This window comes from Eptatretus burgeri, chromosome 13 (assembly GCF_056783735.1).
Source record: "Eptatretus burgeri isolate ZD-2024b chromosome 13, Ebu_testis_v1, whole genome shotgun sequence".
NCBI lineage: Eukaryota > Metazoa > Chordata > Myxini > Myxiniformes > Myxinidae > Eptatretus > Eptatretus burgeri.
This window is the reverse complement of record NC_140973.1, coordinates 66,406,829-66,434,681: the sequence shown is the minus strand read 5'-3', so window position 1 is coordinate 66,434,681 and position 27,853 is coordinate 66,406,829. Positions and strand designations below refer to the sequence as shown.

Genomic DNA, 27,853 nt, shown 5'->3' with positions numbered 1-27,853 from the left:
TATGATGAGAAAAGAATACCAGGGACACGTCGCTGATCGGAGCCAAAAACGTCAGAGAAGGGAAAAGAAGGGAAGATAAGACAAGGGAAGAACACAAAAGGTAAGAGAAGAGAAGAGAGGGGAGGGGAAGGGAAGAAAAAGGAAGATAAGATTAGGGAAGATGGGGGAAGACAGGAGAAGGGAAGAGAAGAAGGGAATGGAAGGGAGAAGTGAATGGACAAGTGGAGAAGGGAAGGGAGAAGTGGAGAAGGGAAGGGAAGGGAGAAGAGAAGGAAAGGGAAGGGAAGAGAAAGGGAGGGAGAAGGGAAGGTAAATGAAGAGAAAAGAAGGGAAGAGAAAAGAAATGAAGGGAAAGGGAAGGGAAGAGAAAGTAAGGGAAGGGTGGGGAGAAGAGAAGAGAAGAGAAGAGAAGAGAAGAGAAGAGAAGAGAAGAGAAGGGAAGGGAAGGGAAGGGAAGGGAAGGGAAGAGAAGGGAAGGGAAGGGAAGGGAAGGGAAGGGAAGGGAAGGGAAGGAAAGGGAAGGAAAGGTAAGAAGGGAAGAGAGATAATATATTTTTCTGGTATATTTTTGTTCCAGCAAATCATGAATAAATAATTATCGATCACCTGATGATCTTGGTAATTAGAGCAGGCCATTGTGTGCTGAAGCCCTCTCTTTTTTCCAAATTCCTGTCAAGACTGTTGCAAATCACAATCACCAATCTTTTAAAATTAACTGTTTATCATCAATACCTAGTTGCCTAGACTCACTCGGGTCGAGACTGAAAGCCCATTCCAGATAACGGTCTATCACCGTAGCTCATTAGTGGCGGTGGTTATGTTTTCACCCTTGTTTGTCTGCTTGTTTGTCTGTGTGCAGGATATCTCAAAAGGTTCTGGACGGATTGAGACGTAACTTGGTTAGGTGTGTGACAAGGACGAATTGATTACATTTTGATGCAGATCAGACCTCTCAGTGGATCAAAAACGTAAACTGTTCAGCCTGGCAGCTTAGCCCAAACTCTGTCGCTCACAAGTTGTACGCTAAAGCGGAGTTGAATTGTCGATCTATAATCTTACTGTATATGATTCCGGTTCACAGTCTCAATCAAAAACCCTGACGAACCAACGACCAAAGGTAAAGCCCATCATGATGTGTGCGTTGTGTTGTCGAGACATGATAACATCTCTGCTGAAACTCTGTCTGTGGTCACATGACGTCCGGTTGCTTTGTGCAACAACTGCGGACAACCTGCCCCGCAGGAGTTTCGATGTCCTGAGACTCTAATTTACCAAGACAAGAGAAACGGCCCGGCGGTTCGAGCACGATGGAGTGAGGAAACACCCGATTGGTGCATCACGGGCGATGTAGGAGGCCCTTTAGCAATCCATTGTGACGCACAAAGGGCCCTTAATGACTTTGGGATGACGCGGCGCGCACGTCCAGAACAACAGACGAACAAGCGCGTCTGACATGAGAAAATAAATCAATTAAACCGCATTGCCATTCTTACTACAATGTGGCAAAAAATATATATTTAAAATAATTATAATCGACATTAATATTGCAAAATAAAGCACGAGGTCACTCGATAGTCACAACAGTGAGAGCTGATTGAAATAATTTTGATCTTTTCCCCCATTATTTCAGGACTTTATTCCACAAGGATTTTGAAATGGACCGACTTACAACACTCAAGGGTTTCAAAACAGGAAAATGATGGGATATACGAGAATACCACCCTGCGGGTTGTGGAGGCTGCTGCGATGGCCGAGAGGTACGCACACTCATTTCTATATTGAAGCCGTCTAGCCTCGGTTTGAATTCCGAGCCTACTGTAAACTGCCATCCTGGTGTTTCACAGGTTAAACTGGACGTCCTATCTGCTGATATTAAATGTTGGACGTTAAACATCACACGCTGTCATTCACGAAGAGTAGGCGAGCTTTCGCCGGCATCCTGAACAAATTACCTTCCCCCAATGAGGCTTAGCCAGCCGGTTCGTGAACGACTTGGACCAAAATCGTTCCCTGACCAACCCCACAATAACGTGGGGGGGGGGGAATTGGGGCCTCTACAGAAGTCGTATGTCGTTGACAGTAGTCATGTGTTAGGCAATTGGTCGACTCATCAAACATTCAAACCCCAAATGACGTTTTAAATATCTCATCCCAAGGTGAGCAACCACTTCGAAAGAGGTGTTAACGAAACGGGTTGAAGGTTTTTGGTATTTTAAATTCCTTCGGATTATGAATAGATAATAAAAATCTGGATGTTGTTCCAAATGATTTGTTGGCTGCCTCATCTGCTTTGTAAACGTTATCGATCTCATGGTCTGTTTGTAAAACTGTGGGCCACGTTCGCTGGGACACTGCGTCGCCTCCTGCTCAAGACCCAAACGGCCATCCATACCGGTTTACCCCAGAGGTTTCGTTCATGGTGATCAAAGCGATATGTTTATGAAGTATAATTAGGAGTTTGTCTAAACATGCGCATTTACATTTGTCGGATATTTGTCAATTTAAGCGCATTTACAAATTCCTTTCCGATAATGTGTCCGATATTGTCAGTGTCCGGACTTGCAGGACATATTTCTGTGGCTAATCTCACCTAATGATGAGAGAGGTATGATGTGCAGCCGTCTCTCGTGCACACACATCAGACTTATGGTACAACGTTTCAGATACCTTACAATAGCGCAGTGTGTACGTGTGTTATGACTCCCTGGTTATGGTCGTGACCCCATAGCATCCCATAATATCATACTTCACATTCATATAACACCGTACTATATAATAGGAGGCATTATTCTTCCTTGGCCACAACCCCACTCAAGACACCTTTTCGCTGCTTCACTCAACCGCTCAAGATACGTCGACCAGTCAAGTCTTTGGCGTGGTGTGTGAGCGACCAATGAGTTATCCATTTATTACATACGCAAATATGGTGGAATTTCTCATCACCTCTCCTCAGTGGTGTGTCTAAACCTTGGCATCAGGGGGGTGTGGGGGTAGCAAAATCCTGCAAAATTATATATGTCAGCAGGGAAGCATGTATATTGCATGTTCATTTGGCCAGACCATGAACCACCTCGGCTGGGGCAAGACCAAATCGTGATGGAATGAGTACGTTCATTTTGATGTCAATCGAAATTTTCTGTGTCCGAACAATCTAAAGACGTATTGCATGGCATTACTTGCTAAAGTATGCAGCGATGCCTGGGGAAGTTAATTGAAGTATGTATTTAAATATTTCCTGCATGACACATTTGGTGAATGATGACATTACGGTTTCATATTGTTGTGGTTGACGAAATTCACAAACCACCATTCAGGTCCTGTAGGTGAGATATCTCTGTAAGTACATGTGTAGTTAGCCCAAACCCGTTGTTTAGAGGGAATAAATGTGATTCATTCGGGCTGCGACCCTTTAAGATAGCCGTTTTTCTGTTCTATCTTTATTTTGAACCAACCACGTCTCAACCGCCATCACACAACAACCACCAACTGCAACGCCGCTTCACAACAACAACAACGCCAACAGCCACGACCTTTACCGTCACGGCTCGCTCCCGTAAACATCGCGTCACCGCCATTCCAAGCGTCGCCATGGCCATCACCGCCACAATAAACCCTCCACCACCTTCACCTCTCCTCCTTCTGCCGCCATCCCCGCACCGCTTGTGGGCACCGAGCGTCGGGCTGTCCTGGCCTCGTGCGGGACGCGCGCCGAGCCACGGGTACAAGGTGCGGCCTTTCCGAGGAGGAGTCGGATCAGGAATGATACACGCCCACTTCCAATCCGTCCAATCATTAAGCGCGGGGAGATTTGGCCCCGCCTCCAGGCGCGTCGGAGTAGAATCGATATATGCAAATTCGAGGATCAGGGGAGGTTCACGCCCACTTTTCCTCCGTCCAATGGGCGAGCGTGGCTCCGCCCCCGAGCTCATCCTGATCCGGAAATTTGCATATGGGTTCTCCTGCCGCACTATAAAGCGCCGAGCGCGGGGCGAATTCAGTGAGTTTTCTGTTTCGGGCTTGGGCGAGTTGGAGAGGTGTGGCGGCGGCGAAGTGTGGCAGCAGCAGTCAAGACGGGTCTGGAGGAGAGTCGGTCCGTCGGGGTTCGGAGTCTGTCGGAGAGCTGCAGAGAGGGGAAGCCGGGAACGCGGTCGAGGGCGCAGTGGAGTCACTCGTCGCGGGACCCAAGCAAGCCAGCTATCCTCTTTCCCCAGAGCATCAACAACCCCCCCTTGTTTCCCCCCGCGCTGAGATAGTGCGAAAAGGGGGCCCCGTTCCCACCCCATTCCAAGCAGTGCCAACGAAACCCGCGGAGGAGCGCGGAGTCGGGGTACCGCCGCCATTTTTGCGGCTCATCACAAGACGGGTAGGCTCCACGCGGTCTCGGCCCCAGGCCCGTCTGCCCCCTTGTCGTAGAGGGTGGCCCCTTTTCTTTTGCTTTTGAGTATATGTGTTGTCGGCGCCGTCTGTAAAGTAAAACTGTGTAAGTGTTGCCGTGTGCTCGCGTAGTCGGTAGTAGATCTGCATTGTGTTTCTTTTGTTGCAATTGCTTTTGGTGCATAATTGTTGTTTCTTTTACATTTGCTTTTGGTGCATAATTGTTGTAATTGTATATGTGTGCTTTCCGTTTGCCGCAGAATAAATGTGCCTTATGTTGAACTGTTTTTCCCGTTTCGCTTCGTCTTTTCTTTAATTGAATCTCCATCTTACTTCACGTAAAGGGTTGGTAGTGGGCTAAATACGCCCGACAATTAATCGGAACCGTCGAGGTTGACGATAACACCGCTCGGTTATCCCGATAGTATGGAACGGGTCGCTTAAAGTGGCCCGTGTCCGGAGTCGACCTGCAGCGAGGTGCGATCGCCCGGTTTACCCTCCGTGTGGGTACTTAGGTAGGTCGAATTTGGCGAACAACCCTATCCCACGCGGGGGGCCGATTGGCACAATCGTGGTGAGGCTGAAAGGTCCACCCGTGACTAGTTCCCTGCGTTAGTCCGAGAGGGTCACGACGGAATTGTCCGTCCGGTGGGTGACGTGCCGCGATTCGAGTTACGTGGCCGCTCGCACGCCGGCAGGCGCGAATTCGCAACAATATGAATTACCATTCTTCAGCGCTGCAGAATATGCTTGGACCGCTTTCCCTTATTTTTATTAACTTTATTCAAATATGGTACAACAAATCAATGCAACCTCAACGTATGATGTTCAAAAAACATATTACTCGATCACTCCCGGGAAAAACCCAGGCAGTGTGTAAGCAACATACTCACTTGAGGCCTGAACACTTAAGTGTTATAATAAACTTGTGTAAAGCAATCTTTTTAATGGTAGGTACACATGTAAACACTATAACTAAATTTGTGGTATTGACAACAAATCACAACATACAAACTCAAAATACGATCTTCACAAGACACATTACTCGATCGCTCCCGGGAAAAAAATAAAACCCAGGCAGTGTATAAGGCCAATACCCAATCGAGTCCTGAAGGGCAATTATCTGATTTTTTTCCCCATTTTTTTAAATCTAAACATAGCCCTTGACCTTCTTCTGAATGAAAGAGGAGGCCACGAAAAGTTTGGTTGCAAAATTAAAAATTGTAATTCAAAGCACCTCACTGCACTGGAAAATGTAGGGACAGGAATACTGCACTGGAAATGGTGTGGACTTGCAATACCCTCCCCCATCTGGAGGCGGTGTGACACGATACACATTTACATTGAGAATTTGTGTAGTCCCCCAACCCCCAAGACCACCGGCGAAGATAAAAAAAAACACCCTTATACATTAATTGGGGTCATGCTGGTCCTCTGTAGCAAATCTGGATGTAATTGGTCCAGAACTATAAGAGGAGTAGTGCGACAAACAAACAAACACTGCTTTATGAATTATCGTGAGGACACAGCAAATAAAAATTCAACTTTAAACTGACCTTGAATGTTTGGTCCTTTTGCGTATTCTGGCTAATCTGTCAATCACCCATGAGTCATGTACTCTTGATGCAAGATAATTTTCTACACTAAGCAATGCCAGCCCAGAAAACCGTCCTCCAGTCATTGTGGAGCGAAAATGATTCCTGGTCAGTTTGACTCTAATGAATGATCGCTCAGCTGTAGATGAAGGTAAATAAATTGATACTGTCCCAATGATGTGATAGTCTTTTAAGATTGGCATAAGTGCACTCTAATGTATTCTTGATTATGAATTTTAAGATGCCTTGTGTATTTGTTGCTTTAATACTATCTGTATCACGCCTTTGTTGGTACAGTGTTCAAAAGTTTTTATATTCAGCCAGGAGTTGCTCCACCTTTGCTCCGCCAAAGAGGAAGGCCAGAATCGACTTCACTTTTATTCATAGCGGATCAATTACCATTTAAGGTACTTTTATTTCTTACTCGCAGGGACCTGCGGAACATCTGCACAATGCAAAATGTGACTTCAAGTCCTCAGCTCTCCCCTCCCCCCCCCTACAAACCCCAAGTCATCAAAAACCCCAAACCCCAAGTACTCAACCTCCCCCTTCCAACTCCAAGGTTTAAATCCCTTCCCCACGTGAAGCCTTCAACCTCTTGCATAACCTCCGTGGTAAAAGTCCTGCTTGAGAGAATGCCACAGTTATTTGGGTGGTGTATAGACAACAAACAACTGCATTGACGGCCAAGGCCTATCTTCACAAGGCCTGTGACATGGATTGACTCAAAATCCTTTTAACTGACGCTTTGATCACTTTACACTTGTGAAAATAGATGAATTCTTCGACACACTGAAGGGAAAACTTATAGGGAGGACATGGCAATTGTGAATATGACAGTTCCAAAGACATCTTTGGCTTCACATCTTAGTAGGCACCAACATGGTGGCCGCATGATTTTTCAGTTTGAAATAGTGAGTGGCGTCAAGCAAACTGTCCAACCAATGGGTGGAACGGAATGTTACACACAGACAGACGGATGAACAAGCATATTATTATACATATATTTGTTTTAACATTATGGCCTAACTTCTTCACATGCGTGTTGGCTCGTGCTAAAGTGTAAATTCCACAACAGCTTTCATCTATATCTTGGTAAATCTTGCACAACAAAAAACTATCTGTTCATAAATCTTAAAATCTGAACACACTGTTGTCTTGCTTCTTCTGGAATAAATCTGCCAAATTACTATGTCGCAATTTTTGGGTGAGTGACTTGTTTTGACGACTTCCTCAATCGTTGTGTGCACCCACGCAGTCCACACCCATATTGTGCTGCATGCTTATTTTCTGCTTGACACATCACGTCATCGAAATGGAGATGAGCATGTGTAATTTGTTGGATGTTTTATATTGACCAAATACTGAAAGATTTGTTGTTTTAGATGATACATGAGTATGACGGAGGGATTAAAAAAAAATCATTAAGTAATGATTGCAGTCACAAAATTATATGTTCATTAAAACTTGAACGTCAATGAACTTTTCTTCCTTATTCACAACATAAACATTTCTTCCTTTTTATTATTATTATTTAGTATGCAGCCTAAGGCTGGTAGTTGGATTGCTGCTGGGAGCATGGCTGTTCCACTGATGCAGTGACCCATGTTTCCAGTAAGCTGGTACTCATTTTGCCAACCTCAGGATGACAGACTGAGTCAACCCACCTGGTGTTATTTAACAGCATAACAGGGGCTCAAACTCAAGACCCTAAGATGTTAAGCCAGCCACCTTAACCGTTAAGCAGACAACAGACTTATTTCTTCCTTATTCACTTAGAATATGTGTCAGTCCTAACAAATCTCACTCTCACTATCTCACTCTCTGAAAGGAATATCTGACAACCACCCCCATATACTTTGTTCTTTTCTACCCCCGTAAATCCACCTCCTTCCATTCCCTGCTTTCCTTCCTGAAAGTCCCTGTAGTGTCCATCTTGTTTACCCCATGCACACTGCCCCATCTCCTAATGTCTCTGTTCCTCACTGTTTTGTGCTTCCCTCGCCCACCCCTCTTGTCTCCTGCTCCCCTTGTGATATGTTTCTGTGTGTTAGCTCTTATATGAGCCACGAAAATGTATACAAAAAAAAACTGCATGCTCACCTCCACTCACTCATTCGTTCCTCTTTTTTCTTGTGTGTGGAAACAACTTCCACATCCTCTTCAATCTCATTATTCCCTCCAGGTCTTCAAGACAGCTGTTCACCACCACTTCAGATCGTCTCCAATCCAAACCCATCATCTTTTCTACCCTCATTACTCACCCCCACACTCCAATCCTTCCTCCTTCCAAATTTTCCTTCCTGATAGTTTCCTTCTTTATCAATCTTGTCCACCCCATGTGGCCTCTCCTGCCCCCCTTCCCCATTGTTTGTCTGGGTCTTTGTACTGGCCTTTAGTTTTGCTGTTGGTGTCACCCCTCTGTTGGGGAAATATTCCTTTTTTTTTTCCAAGAAACCTTTGCTGTTTGTTTCACTGACATCAGTCATGTACTTTTCTCCTACTATAATCATTTTTTTTAATTGTTAAACCTATAACCTAATGTGTTATCCTGTATTCCTTTGTCCCGCTTCTGGACTTTTTGTTTAATTCTCTCTAAGTCCAAGGTGACCTTTTTGATAACTGCAACTTTTGCTTTTAATTATGTGATTCGCTGTCCAGTTAGTGGACACGTAGTGCATTTTTTGTGTTATTTTACCTACATGCTTATCAGACCCTCTCCACTCTCATTTGTGTATATATATATATATATATATATATATATATATATATATATATATATATATATATATATATATATATATATATATCTATATATATATATATATATATATACATATATCTACATATATATATATATACATATATTTATACATATATATATATATATATATATATATATATATATATATATATATATATATATATATATATATATACATATATCAGTGAAAAATTCATTGCTGGAGTGAAGAAATAATTCTGTGGATGCTTACGTCTGAGTGTTTCTTACTCCTTGGTGCCAAGTAAAATAAACTTTTCTCTGAAGTAAAGTACTTTGCGCGTGGACAGTGAATTACTCGGTGTCTGTCAGACTTTGAGTAACAGGATTTACATTCGAGTCGGCTAAAACGTTAAGAATAATAATTCCACAACAAACTACAGAATTCTACAACGATCACAACAAGGACAAGATTCCTCAACACCTCCCTTCTCTCTTTTGTCATGTTCTGTTGAGTGTACTGGCTCTTCCACGAGCCTCGACTACATATATAAAGGAAAAAAGAAATCCCAAACTTTTGCGGCCAAAAAGCTATCAGGAGGAGGGCAGTTTGTTCCTTCCCCACCTCCCCCCACCATTGTATATGCGAGAGCCCCTCCACCCTCGTGATACATCCCATGCTCCTCTTCTTTTGTGCCAATCCCCTCCGAATTCATTCTTCCTCACTCCCTCATATCCCCTTTATGCGCTGACCTTCCCATCTTCCATCCAATTCACTCACTGCAATGGCGGATCCAGGGGGAGTTCACCAGGTGCACATGACCCCCCACCCCTCCACCCCCACAATCATGTCATGTGATCGTCGTGCGAGATATCACTGGACAATCAGTAATCGCACGTCTTTTGCTTTCACTCGACAATTAATCCGAGCCGTGATACGTTTCGTCGCTGGTTCTGCATTAATCCCTGCGACTCGGTGTTTAGTTATGGCTCCGAAGAGAAAGGAAACATTTTCGGGATGGTGTCCTCCAGCAAAGGGCAGTGCAATCCTGAACTATTTCACCAGGTAATTCAAAGTCTCAGTAGCTACATCGTCCATTATTATAACTAATGATCTGATGATCCACAATGGCGAGTTTAGGTTTAGTAGTCGGGGTCATTTCGCCTCATTCTGTGCTTGTCCGTTCGATATTTTCATCGATTTGTGTTGGAAACATTTTGTGTATTTACATTGTTGTTGTAAAGATCCGTCACAAAGATTCCAAAATCTTCATCTTTTCTTTAGAATCAGTTAGTGACAGGCCTGAGGCCTTTTCATCAAGTCGCTCTATATTCCCAAATTTTCCTGTGGAGAAAGTAAATTTATGGTCAGACACTGCTAGCTCTGGATAGATTAACCGGATTTTCCTCGACGATTACACTGACTTGAATAGGGCCTGGTGGTACACTACCGGTCAGAAGTTTTAGAACACCCCCATTTTTCCAGTTTTTACTGAAATTTCAGCAGTTTAATGTTTCAATGTATTCTGAAATTGAAACATAGAACAAATAAACAATTGCAGATAAAAAAGAAATCATGGAATAATTTTGTTGAACAAAATTTAATATAAATTTTTGACTCATCAAAGTAGCCACCTTTTGCAGAGATAACAGCCAAACATACTCGTGGTATTCTTTCTACAATGGAAATCAAATATTGTTCAGAAAGTTCTTCCCAACACTGTTGCAGAAGTTCCCACAAATGTGTTGCACTTGTTGGTTGCTTTGCTTTCACCCTTCTGTCCAGTTCATCCCAAACCAGCTCGATGGGGTTTAAGTCTGGAGACTGTGCTGGCCATTCCATGATTTGAAGCCTACCGCCTTGTTCTTTTCTTCTAAGGTAGTTCAGACAAAGCCTGGGGGTATGTTTTGGGTCGTTATCTTGCTGTGGGATGAACCCCTGACCAACTAGGCATAGACCACAGGGTATTTCATGGTGCTGCAAAATGCTGTGGTAGCCCTTTTGGTTCAAGGTGCCAGTTACTCTGTGCAAGTCGCTGACTCTGGATCGAGCAAAAGAGCCTCAGATCATCGTGCTTCCTCCTCTATGTTTGACAGTTGGTGTCACACACTGAGGAACCATCCTTTCGCCTTTTTAAAGGCGTACAAAAACCCTGTGTGATGAACTGAAGATTTCAAATTTTGATTCATCAGTCCATAAGACCTTCTTCCAGTTTTCAGTAGTTCACTGGCGGTGCTTCATGACCCAGCCAAGCCTCTTTTTCTTGTTTTGCCATCTTAACAATGGCTTTCTTACTGCTGTCAAACTCGACCTGTCAAACCTGCAGCTCAAAGTCTTCTCTTCACAGTTGAAACTGAGACTTCCTTACTGAGACCAGTGTTAAGCTGTGCTTGAAGCTGCTGTCCTGTGAGCCGTCTATCACGCAAACTGTTGACTCTCAGAAACTTGTCTTCTGATTGTGTTGTGGCTTTGGGTCTGCCAGACCTCTTCCTGTCAGAGTTTCCTCCAGTTTCCAAGTGCCTTTTGATGGTGGACTGTACTCACTGACACCTTGGCTCTTTGCAATTTCTCCAAAGGAAAGACCTTCACTTTTAAGGGTTATAGTGGTCTGTCTGTCTTCCTTTGTTAATTGTCTTTTTCTCGCCATAATAATAGCAATATACTAACTACTTACTGCAGTGCAATATTGTCTAAATAATGCTTCAGAGGGTGGAGCAAGACAGTCTGTTCCAACACTGCTTTTATACAGACAGAGGGTTTGTAACTAATCAACCAAAGTTGGGACACCTGTCGGAATTGTTTCCATCAACTTTCAAGGCTTAATTTACTTCCATTGTTGCAGAACAGCTGCAGTTGTTAACCCATTACTTGTTCCCTGAAAAAGGCCTTTTTTAACAACTCTGAAATTTACATTATTTTTCAGTTTTTAGTAACCTAAACTTTTTTTTTTAACCTCTGGCAGTTTACCGCTTAGATTTGTACCATTTCAAGTTAGTCACTGGACTTGAACTGCTTAAATTTCAGTAAAAACTGGAAAAATGGGGGTGATCTAAAACTTTTGACCGGGAGTGTATATTTCACAATATGAGAACATCTTAATCTCAAGTGAAACCCCCCCCAAAAAAAAAATTCTGGATCTGCCCCTGATGTCACTGCCCTTGTGGGTGGTGGGTTCATGGTAATGTCCTGTGGGTCTGCTTCTCAAGGTGAATTTTTTACTCCGTGCCTACGTACGGTGGGAGGGGATGTGGTCGAAATTAAAATTAGATCCCATCTCCCCATCCCACGGAGGGAGTAAATGAACACTAGATCCTTAATCGCACCTTTCACGTGACTGTTCACGAAACTGTCTCCAGGTGAGGAAAGGTGTTTCCTAAAAGACCAGCTTGTCCACCAGAGGGCAACACCACTGTTCGGAACCAATGCACCTGGTACATCGACATTACCTTATGATGTGTGCCGCAATATTCGATAGTAACACTGTACAATATCTACAGCATTGCCGCGGCTCCAGAGGTGATGCAACCAGCAGCCCATACACACACCAGGAGAGGATGAGATGACATGTGGGAATGAAACGCTATCAGATATTATTAACAGGAGTAACTTTCACTATAAGCACCTTCTTAATGCAAATTATTTTTTAAAAATTCCACCCTTATCACCTGCTCGCCACTAATGATAATGTGTCAATGCTTGAGCGGAGCTTCAATGAGGTTTTAGTCTTCTTTGGTATGCAGCGCAAGGCTGATGGTCTGCAATATTGGCTCGGGAGTGTGACTGTGCCACTGATGCCCTCTGCAGGTTAGGGTCGGAATTTGCAATTTGTTCAGGGTGCCAGAGATAGCTCACCCACTCTTCGTGGACACCGTGGGATCTTTAACGTCCAACAATTAATATTTATTAATAACAATTAAAAATTAATTCAATTAATAACAACAATTAAAAAAACAGCAGACGGGACGTCCAGTTTAACGGCTATCCGCGGGATGGCACACACATTGATGAACCACCCACCAGATTGAGTTTAAAGCTGGGACGGGATTTGAACCCAGGCGAGAGAGCTTAGAGTCGAGTTTGTGTACTTGTCGGCTATCCTGTCAGGACCATAAAGTTTTCGTGAAATCATAATACTCAATAGGAGTAGTCATTTAGTGTGGATTCATTTATTGAACTAACCTGTAATAATTGTGGAAGTCTAAAGGGCAGCCATATTCGAGCCACCCCACCCAAACCCACTGCCCATATAATCCCCCCTTTCCCTCCCTTACCCTACCCCTCCTCTCACTTGCACCTCCACAACCCCAAAGGTACACAATAAATAGATAACCCTTACTTGAACCAATCAACATTCACATTTCACCTTTGCCCATTCTGGTTGGCTGAACACCCGACTTGAGCGGTGATGCAACTCGAACAATGTGCTGACTCGAGGGACTCTGATCACTCCTGTCTCTCGAAGCAAACAATTGGTGAAACGTCTCGACCGTTGCTTCCAGGGCAGTAAAAGAGCTTCACCGTGTCCTGCGCTTTGTTTGGAGTCATGGAAAACGAAGGAATTACTATGGAGGACATTGAGAAGGTAAGATTCTCTCCGATCCAGAACAGAACATGCTTTCCTTATCTTGGAGCAACAATATCCCTTTTCATTTATTCAACACAACTTCCGCAAAAGTGTCATTTTTCTTCTACTTCATCCCTCCTTGCTTACCGTGGTTCTGGTGGTGGTCGTATGGCAGCTTAGCTGTTAGCTGCCGGGGTAGCTATCATTTCTTGAAGCGCGACTGTGTCGCTGATGCAGTGCCCTTCTTCCAGTACACACACTGGAACTGGTACTCATTTCGCCGACCTCGGAAGGATGACAGGTATGCCAGGTATGACAGGTATGCCAGGCTGAGTCAACCCCCTGGTGTATTAATTCAGCAGCCGACAGGAGTTGAACTCAGGACCCTAGGATCCCAAGTCGCCACCCTAACCACTGAGCCAACACCAGGCTACACTGTGGTTCTCATAAACACTATGACCACTCTATTGTTCCTCTGCCGTTGGAATCTTCATGCCTCTGACCAACACCACTTTTACTACCTTCCTCTGGGGCTGCCAGGATAGCCTAGACCCCCTAGAGGCACGCACACTCGCTTCAAAGCAGTCTCGCCTGGACTTGAATCCTGACCCAGCTATGAACTGTCATTCCTGTGTTTAACAGGCAAGGTGATTCAGCAATGTGTGTGCCTTCCTTCGAATGGACGTTAAATGGGTAACCCATCTCCCGGCATTAGTTGGTGAACGTTAAAGATCCCTTGGAATCCTTTACGAAGAGTAGGCGAGCTATCGCCAGCACGCGAAACAAATTCAACATTCCTGTTGAAGGGGTACTGCATCAGCAGCATAGCCTCGTCCTCAGCCATTAATGCTACCCCACACCCTTGTGCTGCAAACGAAAGGAGAATACTTTCCTCCATGCTTTCCACGTGAGATTCCCATCTCTCTCCCCCCCCCCCCTATGAATGAAAGATGTCGGTTGACCCTCCGTAGTTTCACTCCGATGGGTACGTGGCCATCAAAGGTTTTTTGAGTCCCGAGGAGTGCGAGAAAATGGAAAAACAAATTGCGGAGCTTGTGCACAATATGGTCGTACCACACTCGTGCATGGTCGAGTTCATCACCCAAGACAGTCAAGTAAAGAGCCAGGTGAGCTTCCACAAGGTACATCAACTCAAAATTTGCTCATCAATTACCCCAATCAGATTGTTCAGACGGTGAGAATCAAGAAACCGAAATAAAACCTCATCAAAGGAAGAACCCAAACAGGAAGGTGACCCTTTCTTCTTTGTTTTTTTTTTTTTAAATGAAGAATTGAGAAATGCTTCTTTAAAAGAGCATGTAACGATGATAACGAAGATGCCATCATCTCCTGCACAGGGAAGCAACGATTATTTCCTTTCGAGTGGAGACAAAATACGATTCTTCTTCGAAAAGGAAGTTTTCACTAAAGAAGGTAAAGTTGCAAATGAATGAAAACAGATAAACTAAGGTGAAAGTATTACCTGCTTTGTCAACACCAACAATCTTTTCTCAGGTGATTTCATTATTCCAAAGGAAAGGGCCGTTAACAAAATTGGACATGGTGAGTCTGCAGAAAATTACCTTTGAAATGTGTACGGTGTTTCATTTCCCATTTGTTTGATTCTGCATAAACCATGATAATTGGTGAGAATATCACGGTCATACAACTTTAATGGCTTCCATGTGACCTGATTGTGTGGCCATGGTAACGAACAAGTCCGGTGAAAGTAACATGGTCGTCCTGTCCTTCGGTTAAGTGATCTGTTAGTTCGGTTTTGTGCTTGAAAATTGGTTTCTCAATGAAGTTGAAGTTTGACCTTGTGGCTCACACTATATCAGCATCGTCTGAATACGGTGAACCTTTCTTGGTGGCTTCCCTCTTTGTGGAATGTGATTTATAGCACCTGAAGCCCAGCTTCATGCAAGATGGATGACCAATGCCAAGACATTATATGCCCTCAAGGTCTGGATGGTTACTAGACAGTTTAAGCTCACTCGACACGAGCAAAGAGGACTCCGTGACGTCTGCATCTTTGTTGTTCGAGTCTACCTTAAAGCATGGTTTATTGCTACTCATACCATTTCTGTTCCGTGCAATGACCTTAACTTCTGACATCATAAATATGAGAAGATGAATTATACCCTTTCAAAATCTGCTAGACATTCATTGTATCTCAATTAGGAGCTCATTGGTTGGGTGTTGTTTGATTCAGCTGTATTCACAGAGTCAAAATGAGCAATGGTATAGACACGAAATGCAAAGTAAGGCATAGACCCCAAAGTGCATCGAGCTGAATATCAAGAAGTCAGTCTGAGGATATGACAATCTTTTTTTGGTATACTGTCATGGCTTGTGGTAGAGCTAGAACACTGAATGGATCAGAACGTAACAGAACAAAAGGAAATTGAGAGGGAGAGGTGGAGGGGGGGGGGGCACCAACAGTGGAATTGAAGGACAAAATAGAGGGAGACTTGGACAAACAATGGGTGTGGGGAGGAATGGAGGGCAGGAAAGGACATGTGGGCTGGACAGGATGGATAAAATATAGAAGGAAACTCTCAGGAAGGAAAAACTGGAAATTTAGGAGGGTGGATTGAGGTGGAGTGGGGGGGTTAACAAAGGTACAAAAGATCATGGTTTTTGGATTGGGGATGATCTGAGATGGTGGTGAACAGCTGTCATGAACACTTGGAGGGAAGAATGAAATTGAAAAAGAATGTGGAAGTTGGTTCTACAGGTGGTATAAAAGAGGAACGAATGAGTGCAGTTTCACCAGAAGGGGGTTTATTGTGGACCATGTTTGCCCGACTGGAACCTGGGGAGAACTTTCATGTTAAAAGGATCAGAGGGTGCAAGACCAGAAGGAAGGTGGTAGAAGACAGAGACCACTGACCTGTCTGCGATGGCAAAGTGATAGGCCCATAGACTCAGCTTCATCCTGGGAGATTCCAATAATATTGAAGACCTTGGTTTCTGGGAGGCACGACAGACAGTTGAACATTTGAAGGTGATAATGACAATGCTGAAAGGGGTATGGCCCTTATTGAGGAGAATAATGTCATCATTACAAAGAAAGAAGAGAAACAATTTCTCCTTCAAGTTGTGTAGGACCATAAAAACCACTTCCCCAAAAGCAAAATGGAAACCTCTAAATGTGGTCAAAAATGGATGATGTTTGACTTGTGATGCTTTTTTTCTGTACATTGGAACAAAATTATAAACTTTACCCACAAATAACGATTACCCTAGAAATCGCAGTGTGCAGGTTCGTGTGTTTATGTTCCAACTGTATAACCTTACTCTGCTTTTTACCAGCACTACATGCACTGGATCCAGTTTTCAAAGAAATAACGCACAGTCTTAAAATTAAGGTACGTACTCTTAAAATGGCAAAATATCTAATCTAGTTATTATGTAAATTGAGAGGGGGAGGGTGGGGGAGTTGGAAGCGAAGTGAGAATATAAATCAATATATTGAAGAGGAAACAAAAATGAAATGAGAAATATGTGAATAAAGAAAAGTGTGTGTGTTTGTGTATACTGAGTCCATATATTCCTCCCATGCTTTTCGAGCTGAAGAAAGCTGCATAAAGCAGCCATGAAAAGCTACACAAGGTAAGCCCTTTGTTGTTTCAAACTCTTCCAGAGTTCCTCTACACCTGCAGACATTCACAAGTAGTACATACATAAGAATCCCAATGCCACACCCTCAGCCGCCAGACCGGTTTCATCACTTGTTAGTGAGCCATCAGTGACAGCGTAGACAGAAATGTGCACCACTGGGACTCCCAAGCAGCTGAGGGGATGAGTAGCATTGGGATTCTCATGTGTGTGCTACTCGTGGATGTCTGAAGTCTGAACTGGAGAGGAACACTGGTAGCGTTTGAAACAGCAAAGGGCTTACTTTAGGGTAGCTTTTCATGGTTGCTTTATGCAGCTTTCTTTAGAGGGAAGAGCATAGGAGGAGTTCATTTATTTGAAAATTCAAGCCACCTGGGGTAATTGATGAGGTGGGAACAGATTGGTTATTCCCTCTCATTACGGGTGAGAGCCGTGATTGGGTTTTGATATACATATATATATATATATATATATATATATATATATATATATATATATATATATATATATATTTATATATGGTTGCGGTTGTGGAAATTCACAAGACATCATTCAGGTTCCCCGAAGATCAGTTATTTCGAGAAGTATGTGTTTCAGGTTAGAACCCCCACCAATGTGTAAAGGACTGTGAATCTTTGAGGTAGCCATTTTTCTTTCTCTATCTTTTATTTTAAAACAACACAACATCCTCATCATCGCCAAACAACGCCATCTTCGCATCCCAGCATCTCCTACAACACGAAACAAACATCAACCGTCATCTCCTCACCATCGATGAACAATGCCACTTCCACACCACCAGGCGAACGGCCGCGGCGCGAGCCGATTTGCATAAATGGATCAAAACGAGGGCCTCCCCGAAACCAACTAGTGACGTCGGACTTGGGGTTTCCAGCGAGGCTTTAGAGGGGTGAGAGGTCGGAGGTGAAGAGTGGGTGGAGCCACAGCCTCGGGTGAGAGTTTGAAGGGCGGGCGCCCAGCCTTATAAAAAGGGCAGAGTCGAGTCGCAGAGGGAGTCGAATGTCGGTGGCATAGCAGAAGTCAGTAAGGTGTCAGTGGCGAAGAAGTCAAAGAGCGCCAGAGGAGAGTCGGAGGTCGTTGGAGAACAGCCGGAGAGGAGCGCGCGCCAGAGGTCCTGCCAGCTGCGGTGGAGTCGAGCAAGCTGCGTCGTGGACCGGGCGAACGGCCCTGAGACGGTCGAGCGATGCTGAGGTAGTGAACGGGTCCCAAAGAGTATCAACTAAAAGAGCAAAGACCCGTTCACTCCTCCGAATGCGCCGCCGGCCAGGCCCGACCGACCAGGCCGTAGTGAAGGCCGGACGACCGAGGGGAACCGAGCAAGCCACTCGCCAAGCTGCTCAAGCCGCCTGGCCGCTCGAGCGACTGGCGCGCAGCGACACAAGGGCCAAGCAGGAACATCCGGGGTCACCGACCTGAAGACCTTCGAGCCGTCACAAGGGGCGGTCAGGTAACCTGCCCGGCCTCTTGTGACCCCTCGGTCATCCAGGCTCCGAGTTGGAATAATGGCTCACAGGCCCGTTTCTTTTCTGGGGTTTTGTATGAGTGTTCTGTGGCGCCTTGTCTTCCTTAGTAGAATTGTTGGTTAAGTGCGTGCCTGTACATAATAAATAGACATCGGCTGTAGGCTTTGCTTGTGTCATGTCCCCATCCCCCATTGATTGCTTACTTTGAAATAAATGCCCCCATTGTTTGAATGTCAATCTGCTCATTGTGTCATTTCCTCCCATTGACTTCCACCGCACATTCGGGAAATTAGCAGGCTATTAAAGCCAATTAAAGTGCTCATTTGGTCCGACGGAACTTGGTGATTAAAACTGCTCGGCATCGCACGGAACGAGCACTCTAAGCGGCTCGTTTCCGTACAACTTCCGTCGAGGTATAAATTCTCGGTATTTCTGTCTGCGCGGATAATTAGGTATATCGAGATTCGGCGATTAACCCTGTACCACGTGGACAGAATATTGACAGTTTATGGTGCGTTAAGGCACCCGTAGCAGGTTTCCGGAGTTGTCCAGGAAGCTACGACTGAATTCCGGTTTTCGGCGGATGCGCAACTGCGGTTGGGCTGAAGCGGTCGTGCGTAGGCCGTCCGAACCGGCTAATTCGTAACAATATATAAACCACTTTTGAGATGATAACATGGAGTGGGTGGCATCAAAAATTACACCATCTATCTATAGTGTGTGTGTGTGTGTGTGTGTGTGTGTGTGTGTGTGTGTGTGTGTGTGTGTGTGTGTGTGTGTGTGTGTGTGTGTGTGTGTGTGTGTGTGTGTGTGTGTGTGTGTGTGTGTGTGTGTTTTCTCAATAACTCCAAAACCTTTGATTAGTACAACAAAATTTAAATATGTATTTCAATAAAATAGACATTATCAAAGCTTTTCAACTTGCACTTCTCAGGATAAAATCACAAGCAGATGAAGAAGCAGCACCAAACTCTCATTTATAAAGTAACAATGTAATGTCCTCAAAGTTGATTGGTTAAGAAAAAGAAAATGGGATTACCTGATTGGTGGACCATGGAGCATCAATAATAATGAGTATGCGGAGATGAATCACCAAGCACCAGCGGAAACGTAATGCGAATTAGCTGAGGGCTAGTGGGGTGGGGGGGGGGGGTTCATGATGACTCAACATTGACTGTGGTACAGTTGTCACACAATCAAGCTATCATAATCAAAACAGATGTAAAGTTCAGACAAATTCTGTCTACAAAGAATAGGGTTGGTTGACCTGATGAATGTGGCCTCCAATGCATGATGGTGAGCTAAACTGCGTCCTCTACTCAGGCTTTTAAACCAGCCAATACGCCATTGCTCTGCACACTGAGAATTATTCAGTAAATGGTAACCAATTGCAGAGGCACAGGAAATAGTTGTTGTACTTACATATACATTCTTACAGGCCCGAGTTGGTTGTTTCTGTTTGGATGACTGGCCCCATCTAATCACCAAAGGGGACGTGTTGTTCAAGGTATGTCCTTAAATCTCAAAGATGTGCGGCCCACGTACCTAGCATCACACTGGCACTGAAATTTGTAAATAATTATCTTACTTATATGAGAGGCTGACAGAACATCTTGTTGGACTGACAGAAATCATTGGTGGGTGGTGAAAATCACTGGTGGTTGAACAACATAGTAAGAATGGGACACTGTCTGTTTGATCTGGTTTTCAAACCATTGAGACACTATGCCTTTCCAAGGTAGACAGATATAGGTATACAGGACATTCACCAGGTCCGATTATAGGAGTCTTTGGTGGATTCACAAATTTGTGTGTATATATATATATATATATATATATATATATATATATATATATATATATATATATATACATATACGTGTATATATATATATATATATATATATATATATATATATATATATATATATACATAAATATATATTATATATGTATATATTGTTGCGAATTCGCACCCCGCCGGCGTGCGAATGACCGCTTTTAACCAATAGCGGCCGCTCTGCCCACCGAACGAGCAATTCAGTCGTGACCCTCCTGGAACTACCGCCAGGGAGCTAGTCACGGGTGGGGGGTTAATCTCACCACAACCCAGTCCGCATTCTACCCGCGCGAAATAGGGTGAATCGCCGAATGTCGATATACCCAAGTACCCGCGCGGGTAGCGTACCGAGTTGTACCACGCCACAGGTCGACTCCGGACACGAACCGCTTAAGCGGCTCGGTCCGTGCTACAGGGATAATCAAGCGGAGTTATCGTCGACCTTGACGGTTCAGATTATTTACCGGGCGTTTTAAACCCACTACCAATCCCTTACGTGATGCAAGATGGAGATTCAATAAAAGGAAAAGACGAAGCAAAACGGGGAACAATCGGACAAGCACATTTAATACGGAAGCATGGAAGGCACGTACATTACAGTCACAGGGATACAATAAAAGCAATACACGTATTTACAATCACCATAAAGAAACACAAGCAAGGAACGATGCAGAGCTGCAACCGAATATGATTTACTACACCGAACACTTATACAAGTTTACTTCACCAGACTGGCGCCACACACACACACACACACACACACACGTTTACACAGAACCAAAAAGAAATGGAAGTCGCGACTTCCCTGAGCGTGTCGAGTCCTTCCTTTGCGACCGCAACTCCGAGCCCCTCCGGCGTGGTCCGTGAGCTCGTGCCGCGCGTCGCTCGTGTGATCTGCTCGACAGTATGGACGGGGCTTTGGGGAAACGGACGAGGTTTGTTCGGCGCTATTTTCCGCGCTTGCTCACTTGGTCCCAGGGCTCGCACGAGGATCAAAGAAGCAAGGCCAAACGACGACAAGCCAAACCCATAGGAACAAGAACCCAACTGGAACAAGAAGTCGCACAAACCCTCCTCGTCCGTTCCTTTTGTAGCGCGGGGCCCCGCCCTTTGCTCCGCCCTTTTCTCCCCCCCCCCCCCGTGCTTTGCTCCACCCCCCTTCGCGGAATTTCCAGAAAGGTGTCGAAGGGGGCGTTCCTCCTCCCTGGCCGCGTCACACCACGCATCCCCCCAATCGGGCGAGCTGCGCCACCCCTCCCCCTTCTCACCAAGCGCGACGACGATCCGGCTGAAGATTCGGGCGGGAGTAATTTGAGCGGGAGTTTCAGGTGGGAGATGCCTTTCCGCGCCCTTGCTGCTGCCACCCCGCTCCTTTCACCCGTCCCCCGGAGATCGTAAACGTGCGGTGCGCGTTGAATGGCGAAGATGGTGGTGGTGTGAATGGCGTCGTTGTTGAGATGTTGGTTGTGGCGATGTTCGTTGTTGTGTTGTTGCACCAAAATAACGACAGCAAAAGAAAAACGGCCAACTGAAGAATCGCAGCCCGAATGGATCACATATATTCCCTCTATACAACGGGTTTGGGCTAACTACACATGGACTTATCGATATATCTCACCTGAGGACCCTTTATGGTGTATTGCGAATTTCGACAACCGTAACAATATATATATATATATATATATATATGTATATATATATATATATATATATATATATATATATATATATATGTATATATACATATATATATATATATATATATATATATATATATATATATATATATATATACATACATATATATATATATATATATATGTATATATATATATATACATACATATATATATATATATATATATATATATATATATATATATATATATATACATACATATATATATATATATATATATATATATATATATATATATATATATATATATACATACATATATATATATATATATATATATATATATATATATATATATATGTATATATATATATATATATATATATATATATATATATATATATATATATATATATATATATATATATTAGGTTCTTCAAAGTAGCCACCCTTTGCCTTTTCTTTTGTTGGTATACATTGTCGAGGCTCGTACGAGAGCTAACAGACAACGCACAAGGGGGGCAGGAGACAAGAGGGGTGGAGAGAGGACAAAACAGTGGGGAACAGGGACATTTGGAGATCTGTGAAAGGGAGAGGGATGGGGCAAGGAACACGGGAAATACAAGATGGACATCACAGGGACTTTCAGGAAAGAAGGCACGGAAGTTGAAGGAGGTGGGTTTGGGGTGGATTAACGGGGGTAGAAAAGATTGTGGTTTTGGATGGGGGAAGATAAGAGGTGGTGGTGAATAGCTGTTTTGAAGACCTGGAGGGAAGAATGGGATGAAGAGAGTGTGGGAGTTTATTCCAAAGGCAGGAAAAAAGACGAATGAAAGAGTGAAGGTGAGCAGTGATTCATGATTTTGGTAGTTTTACCAAAAGAGGGTTGCTGCGGACCTTGAGTACCCTGTGGAAATATGTGGGGACATATTGCAGAGAGAGTGGGGGGTGGTGAGATCGGAGAGAAGACGGTATAAGACAGAAAGATCACCGACCTGCCTGCGGTGAGAAAGTGAGAGGCCCAAAGACTCAGCCTCACCACGGGAGATACCAAATGCTTTGGTTTCTACAGCGTGAAGCCAAGAAAGGTGAGAGGCAGAAGCACCAGTCCAGAGGAGAGAGCAGTACTCCATCAGGATGTGGACAAAAGCTTTGTATGTGGTCAGGGACTCAGGTGGGCTTAGCAAGGACTTTGTACGAAGGAGGATGCCCAGTCGGTGATTGGCTTTGGAGGCCGGGTCAGAAATGTGGCTTTCCCAGGAAAGGTCATGGCAGATAGTGAGACCCAGAAGCTTGAATGAAAGGACTTCTTCCAGAGGATTTTTGAGAAAGTAGATGGGGGGGGTGGGGGGGTTCCAAACAATCCTTTTGGAGAGACATAGTGAGAGCGTGAGATTTGTCAGGATTGAAAAAACTATTCCACATGTTGGGCAGTTTGTGATTTTACCCAGATCTGCAGAGAGCAAATACGCTGCTGCTTGCTGGTTGGGGGGATGACAGATGGTACGGTAGAGGGTGGAGTCATCAGCAAAGAGATAAAGAGGATTTTCCAGAGATTCGGAGAGATCATTGATGAAAACCAGAAAAAGAACAGGGCCCAGAACGCTGCCTTGAAGAACTTCAGCCTGGACAGGAAGAGGGGATGAGAAAACTCCATTGAGGGCCACCCATTGACTGCGACAAGAGAGTAAGTCTGCGAGCCGTGAGTGGAGATGGCCTTGGATACCATAGGAAGAGAGTTTGGTGAGCAGAGCAGGGTGCCAGACCATGTCAAAAGCATGCGATATGTCAAGGGATATGGCACTGATTTCATGTCTGGCATTGAGTACCTCCATCCATTGTTGGGAGAGCAGAAGCAACATATCCAGGGTAGAGTGACCTGGTCTGAAACCAAATTGATAAGAGGAAAGCAAGCCATTGTATAAGAGGAAGGATTCAATGTCTGAAGTGATGATGGATTCCATAACCTTGCTGATGATTGGGAGAAGGCTGATTGGTCTGTAGTTGCAGGGACTTGTTTTTGCACCGTTTTATGCAGAGCGGTAATGTTTGCTGATTTCCAAGCAGTTGATATATGACCTTGCACAAATGAGAGGGTGAATAGAACAGAGAGAGGGTGAGCAAGAGCAGAAGAGCAGGTTTTTTTGGACACGTGCGCTGATGCCGTCTGGACCAGTTGCAGAATCTGAATTGAGGTTTGACAGCAAGCTCTCCACTTTGTCAGAAGAAAAGGACACAGAGTCCAGGGACAGGTGGGCGTGACTGGGTAAGGTCGCCTTGATGACAACTTTGCACATTCTTGGCATTCTCTCAACCAGCTTCATGAGGTACTCACCTGGAATGCTTTTCCATTAACAGATGTGCCTTCTTAAAAGTTAATTTGTGGAATTTCTTTCCATCTTAATGCATTTGAGCCATTCATTTGTGTTGTGATAAGGTCAGGTTGGTATGTAGTAAATAGCCCTATTTGGTAAAAGACCATTATTTTGTCTGTACTGTAGTAGTCCATATTATGACAAGAACAACTCAACTAAGCAAAGAAAAACGATAGTCCATCATTACTTTAAGACATGAAGGTCAGTCAATTCGGAAAATTTCAAGTACTTTGAAAGCTTCTTCAAGTGCAGTCGTAAAAACCATCAAGTGCTATGATGAAACTGGCTCTCATGAGGATCGCCACAGGAAAGGTAGACCCAGAGTTACCTCAACTGCAGAGGATAAGTTTATTAGAGTTACCAGCCTCAGAAATTGCCAATTAACTGCACGTCAGATTGCAGCCCAAGTAAATGCTTCACAGAGGTCAAGTAACAGACACATCTCAACATCAACTGTTCAGAGGAGACTGCATGAATCAGGCCTTCATGATCGAATTGCTGCAAAGAAACCACGACTGAAGGAGACCAATAAGAATTAGAGACTTGCTTGGCTCAAGAAACATGAGAATTGGACATTAGACTGGTGGAAATCTGTCCTTTGGTCTGATGACTCCAAATTTGAGGTTTTTGGTTCCAACCGCCATGTCTCTGTGAGATGCAGAGAAGGTGAACGGATGATCACTGCATGTGTGGTTCCCACCGTGAAGCTTGGAGGAGGAGGTGTGATTGTGTGGGGGTACTTTGCTGGTGACACTTTCGGCGATTTATTTAGTATTCAAGGCACACTTAACCAGCATAGCAACCACAGCATTCTCCAGCGATACGCCATCCCATCCGGCTTGCGCTTTCAGGGACCATCTTTTGTTTTTCAACAGGACAATGACCCAAAACACACCTCTAGGCTGGGTAAGGGCTATTTGACCAAGAAGGATAGTGATGGAGTGCAGCATCAGATTACCTGGCCTCCACAATCACATGACCTAAACCCAATTGAGATGGTTTGGGATGAGTTGGACCACAGAGTGAAGGAAAGACAGCGAAAAGTGTTCAGCATATGTGGGAACTCCTTCAAGACTGTTGGGAAAGCATTCCAGGTGACTACCTCATGAAGCTGGTTGGGAGAATGCCAAGAGTGTGCTGTCATCAAGGCAAAGGGTGGCTACTTTGAAAAATCTAAAATCTAAAATATATTTTGATTTGTTGAACACTTTTTTGGTTACTACATAATTCCATGTGTTATTTAATAGTTTTGATGTCTTCACTATTATTCTACAATGTAGAAAGAGTAGGTGTATCCAAGCATTTTACTGGTACTATGTATATATATGTATATATATATATATATATATATATATATATATATATATATATATATATATATATATATATATATATATATATATATATATATATATATATATATATATATATATATATATATATATATATATATATATATTGTTGTGGTTACCAAATTCGCAAACCACCATTCAGGTCCCTTAGGTGAGATATCTCGGTAAGTATATGTGTAGTTAGGCCCAAACCCGTTGTCTAGAGGGAATAAATGTCATTCATGCGTGCTGCGACTCTTCAGGATAGCCGTTTTTCTTTTACTATCTTTATTTTGGACCAACCGCCATTGTTACCACCGCCAACCGCGTCTCAACAGTCATCACAACATCAACCACCCACCACAGCACCGCTTCACCACAACAGCCACGACCTTTTACCGTCAACCCTCGCAACCGTCGCATCGCCACCGTTCTTGCGCCGCTTGTGGGTACCGGTATTGGACTCGTGCAGGGCGCGCGCCGAACAGCGTGTACAAAACCACGGATTTTCCGCTCCAAAAACGGATCAAAAACGACTCACGCCCACTTTTGTTCCGTCCAATCGGTGAGCAAGGGGCGATTTGGCCCCGCCTCCAGGGCGTTGGAGGGCGGTCGCTATATGCAAATTCATGGATCAAAAAGCATTCACGCCCACTTTTTCTCGGGCCAATGGGGAGCGAGGTGAAAGGTCGAAGGCAGGGGGTCAAAGGCGAAGCCACGGGGCTTATATAAGCGACCGTGTTCGTCAGTCGTCGTCGTCGTGTGCGTTGGGGTTGTGTGTGCGTTGGAAGGAGTTCGCAGGAGGAAGAGTTCGGAGTTGGAGTCGGAGCGAAGAGGACGGAGCTGTGGAGAGGCGGCGGCGGCGAGGGCAGACGAGGGGGTGCTCGCGTCGGTGCCGGGAGCTGCACACCAGGGAGGCCGACGGCGCGACCTGGTCGAGGTGGAGACGCTCGTCGCGGGACCCGAGACAGAGTAAAAATCCTCCTTTCCCCGAGCATCAGCAACCCCCTCCTGTTTCCCCCCGCGCTGAGATAGTGCGACCAAGGGGGCCCCCTTCCCACCCCCTACCAGACACTGTCCGCGAGGCCCGCGGAGTTGGGGCACCATCGCCGCTTCGCGCCTCATCATCAGACGGGTAGGCCCGACCCGGTCTCGGCCCCAGGCCCGCCTGATCCTGGAGGGTGGTTCTCTTTTCTTTTGCTTTGGGAATATGTGTTGTCGGCGCCGTCTGTGAAGTAGAATTGTATAAGTGTTGCCGTGTGCTCGGTAGTCGGTATTAGCTCTGCATTGTGTCTTCGCTTTCACATTTGCTTTTTGTGTAAAATTGCATTGTGTTTCTTCTTCTTTTTCTATGTGCTTTTGGTGGAATTGCATATGTGTGCTTTCCGTTCATCGCGAATAAATGTGCTTTATGTTGAACTGTTTCCCGCTTCGCTTCGCCATTTCTTTCATTGAATCCTCATCTTGCTTCACGTAAAGGGTTGGTAGTGGGCTGAATACGCCCGATAATTAATCGAACCGTCGAGGCCGACGATAACACCGCTCGGTTATCCCGATAGTACGGAACGGGTCGCTTAAGTGGCCCGTGTCCGAAGTCGACCTGCGGCGAGGTGCGATCGCCCGGTCTACCCTCCGTGTGGGTACTTAGGTAGGTCGAATTTGGCGAGCAACCCTATCCCACGCGGGGGCCGATTGGCTCGATCGCGGTGAGACCGAAAGGTCCACCCGTGACTGGTTTCCGGCGTTAGTCCGAGAGGGTCACGACTGGATTGTCCGTCCGGTGGGCGACGTGCCGCGATTCGAGTTACGTGGCCGTCAGCACGCCGGCGGGCGCGAATCCGTAACAATATATATATGGAAGCTACTTCGGATTTCCACCACTCTCTGGAATCGCAGGCCGTCACACACATATAACTCCATGACACGGTGGGTCGCAAATCGACCGTGAACGCCAATAACTCAACCACATGACTTAGGGTCCTCCGTCGAATGGAAACCGGTTACCTGAAATGGTCACGTGATCCAATTACTGGGGGACATGCCCTCGGTACGCCTTGTTCAAACCGGATCACCTTACCAATGAGATGTAGCTGAGCGCAACTGCCAAGAACGTACCAGTGAGACACACAGATCGGCGAGGATACGGACCATGCTGGACCAACGAAGGAAAATATGAAAACGATCTGGGAACATTTCTATATAAAAAATTTATTTACAATTAGTGAGGAATGGTATGTGGAACAGTAAATGGAGTTTATTATTATGTACAGCAGAGGATAACGAGGAATTTGTGGGGTGCGACAA

General features: G+C 44.7%; 1 protein-coding gene across 2 annotated transcripts in view; it reads left to right on the top strand.

Annotated features, from left to right (window-relative positions):
• The first annotated feature begins 13,041 nt into the window (after nucleotides 1-13,041).
• Nucleotides 13,042-27,853, top strand: part of PHYHD1 (phytanoyl-CoA dioxygenase domain containing 1) — a 24,838-nt gene continuing 10,026 nt past the window's right edge. Inside the window, exons 1-5 of one of the 2 annotated variants that reach the window (XM_085850694.1) lie at nucleotides 13,042-13,274; nucleotides 14,228-14,383; nucleotides 14,615-14,690; nucleotides 14,772-14,819; nucleotides 16,575-16,630. In XM_085850694.1, the coding sequence (XP_085706820.1) occupies nucleotides 13,236-13,274; nucleotides 14,228-14,383; nucleotides 14,615-14,690; nucleotides 14,772-14,819; nucleotides 16,575-16,630 (375 nt within the window). In that variant the 5' untranslated portion in view covers nucleotides 13,042-13,235. The remainder of the gene's footprint in view (nucleotides 13,275-14,227; nucleotides 14,384-14,614; nucleotides 14,691-14,771; nucleotides 14,820-16,574; nucleotides 16,631-27,853) is intronic. The other variant, XM_085850695.1, reaches the window with a different exon arrangement.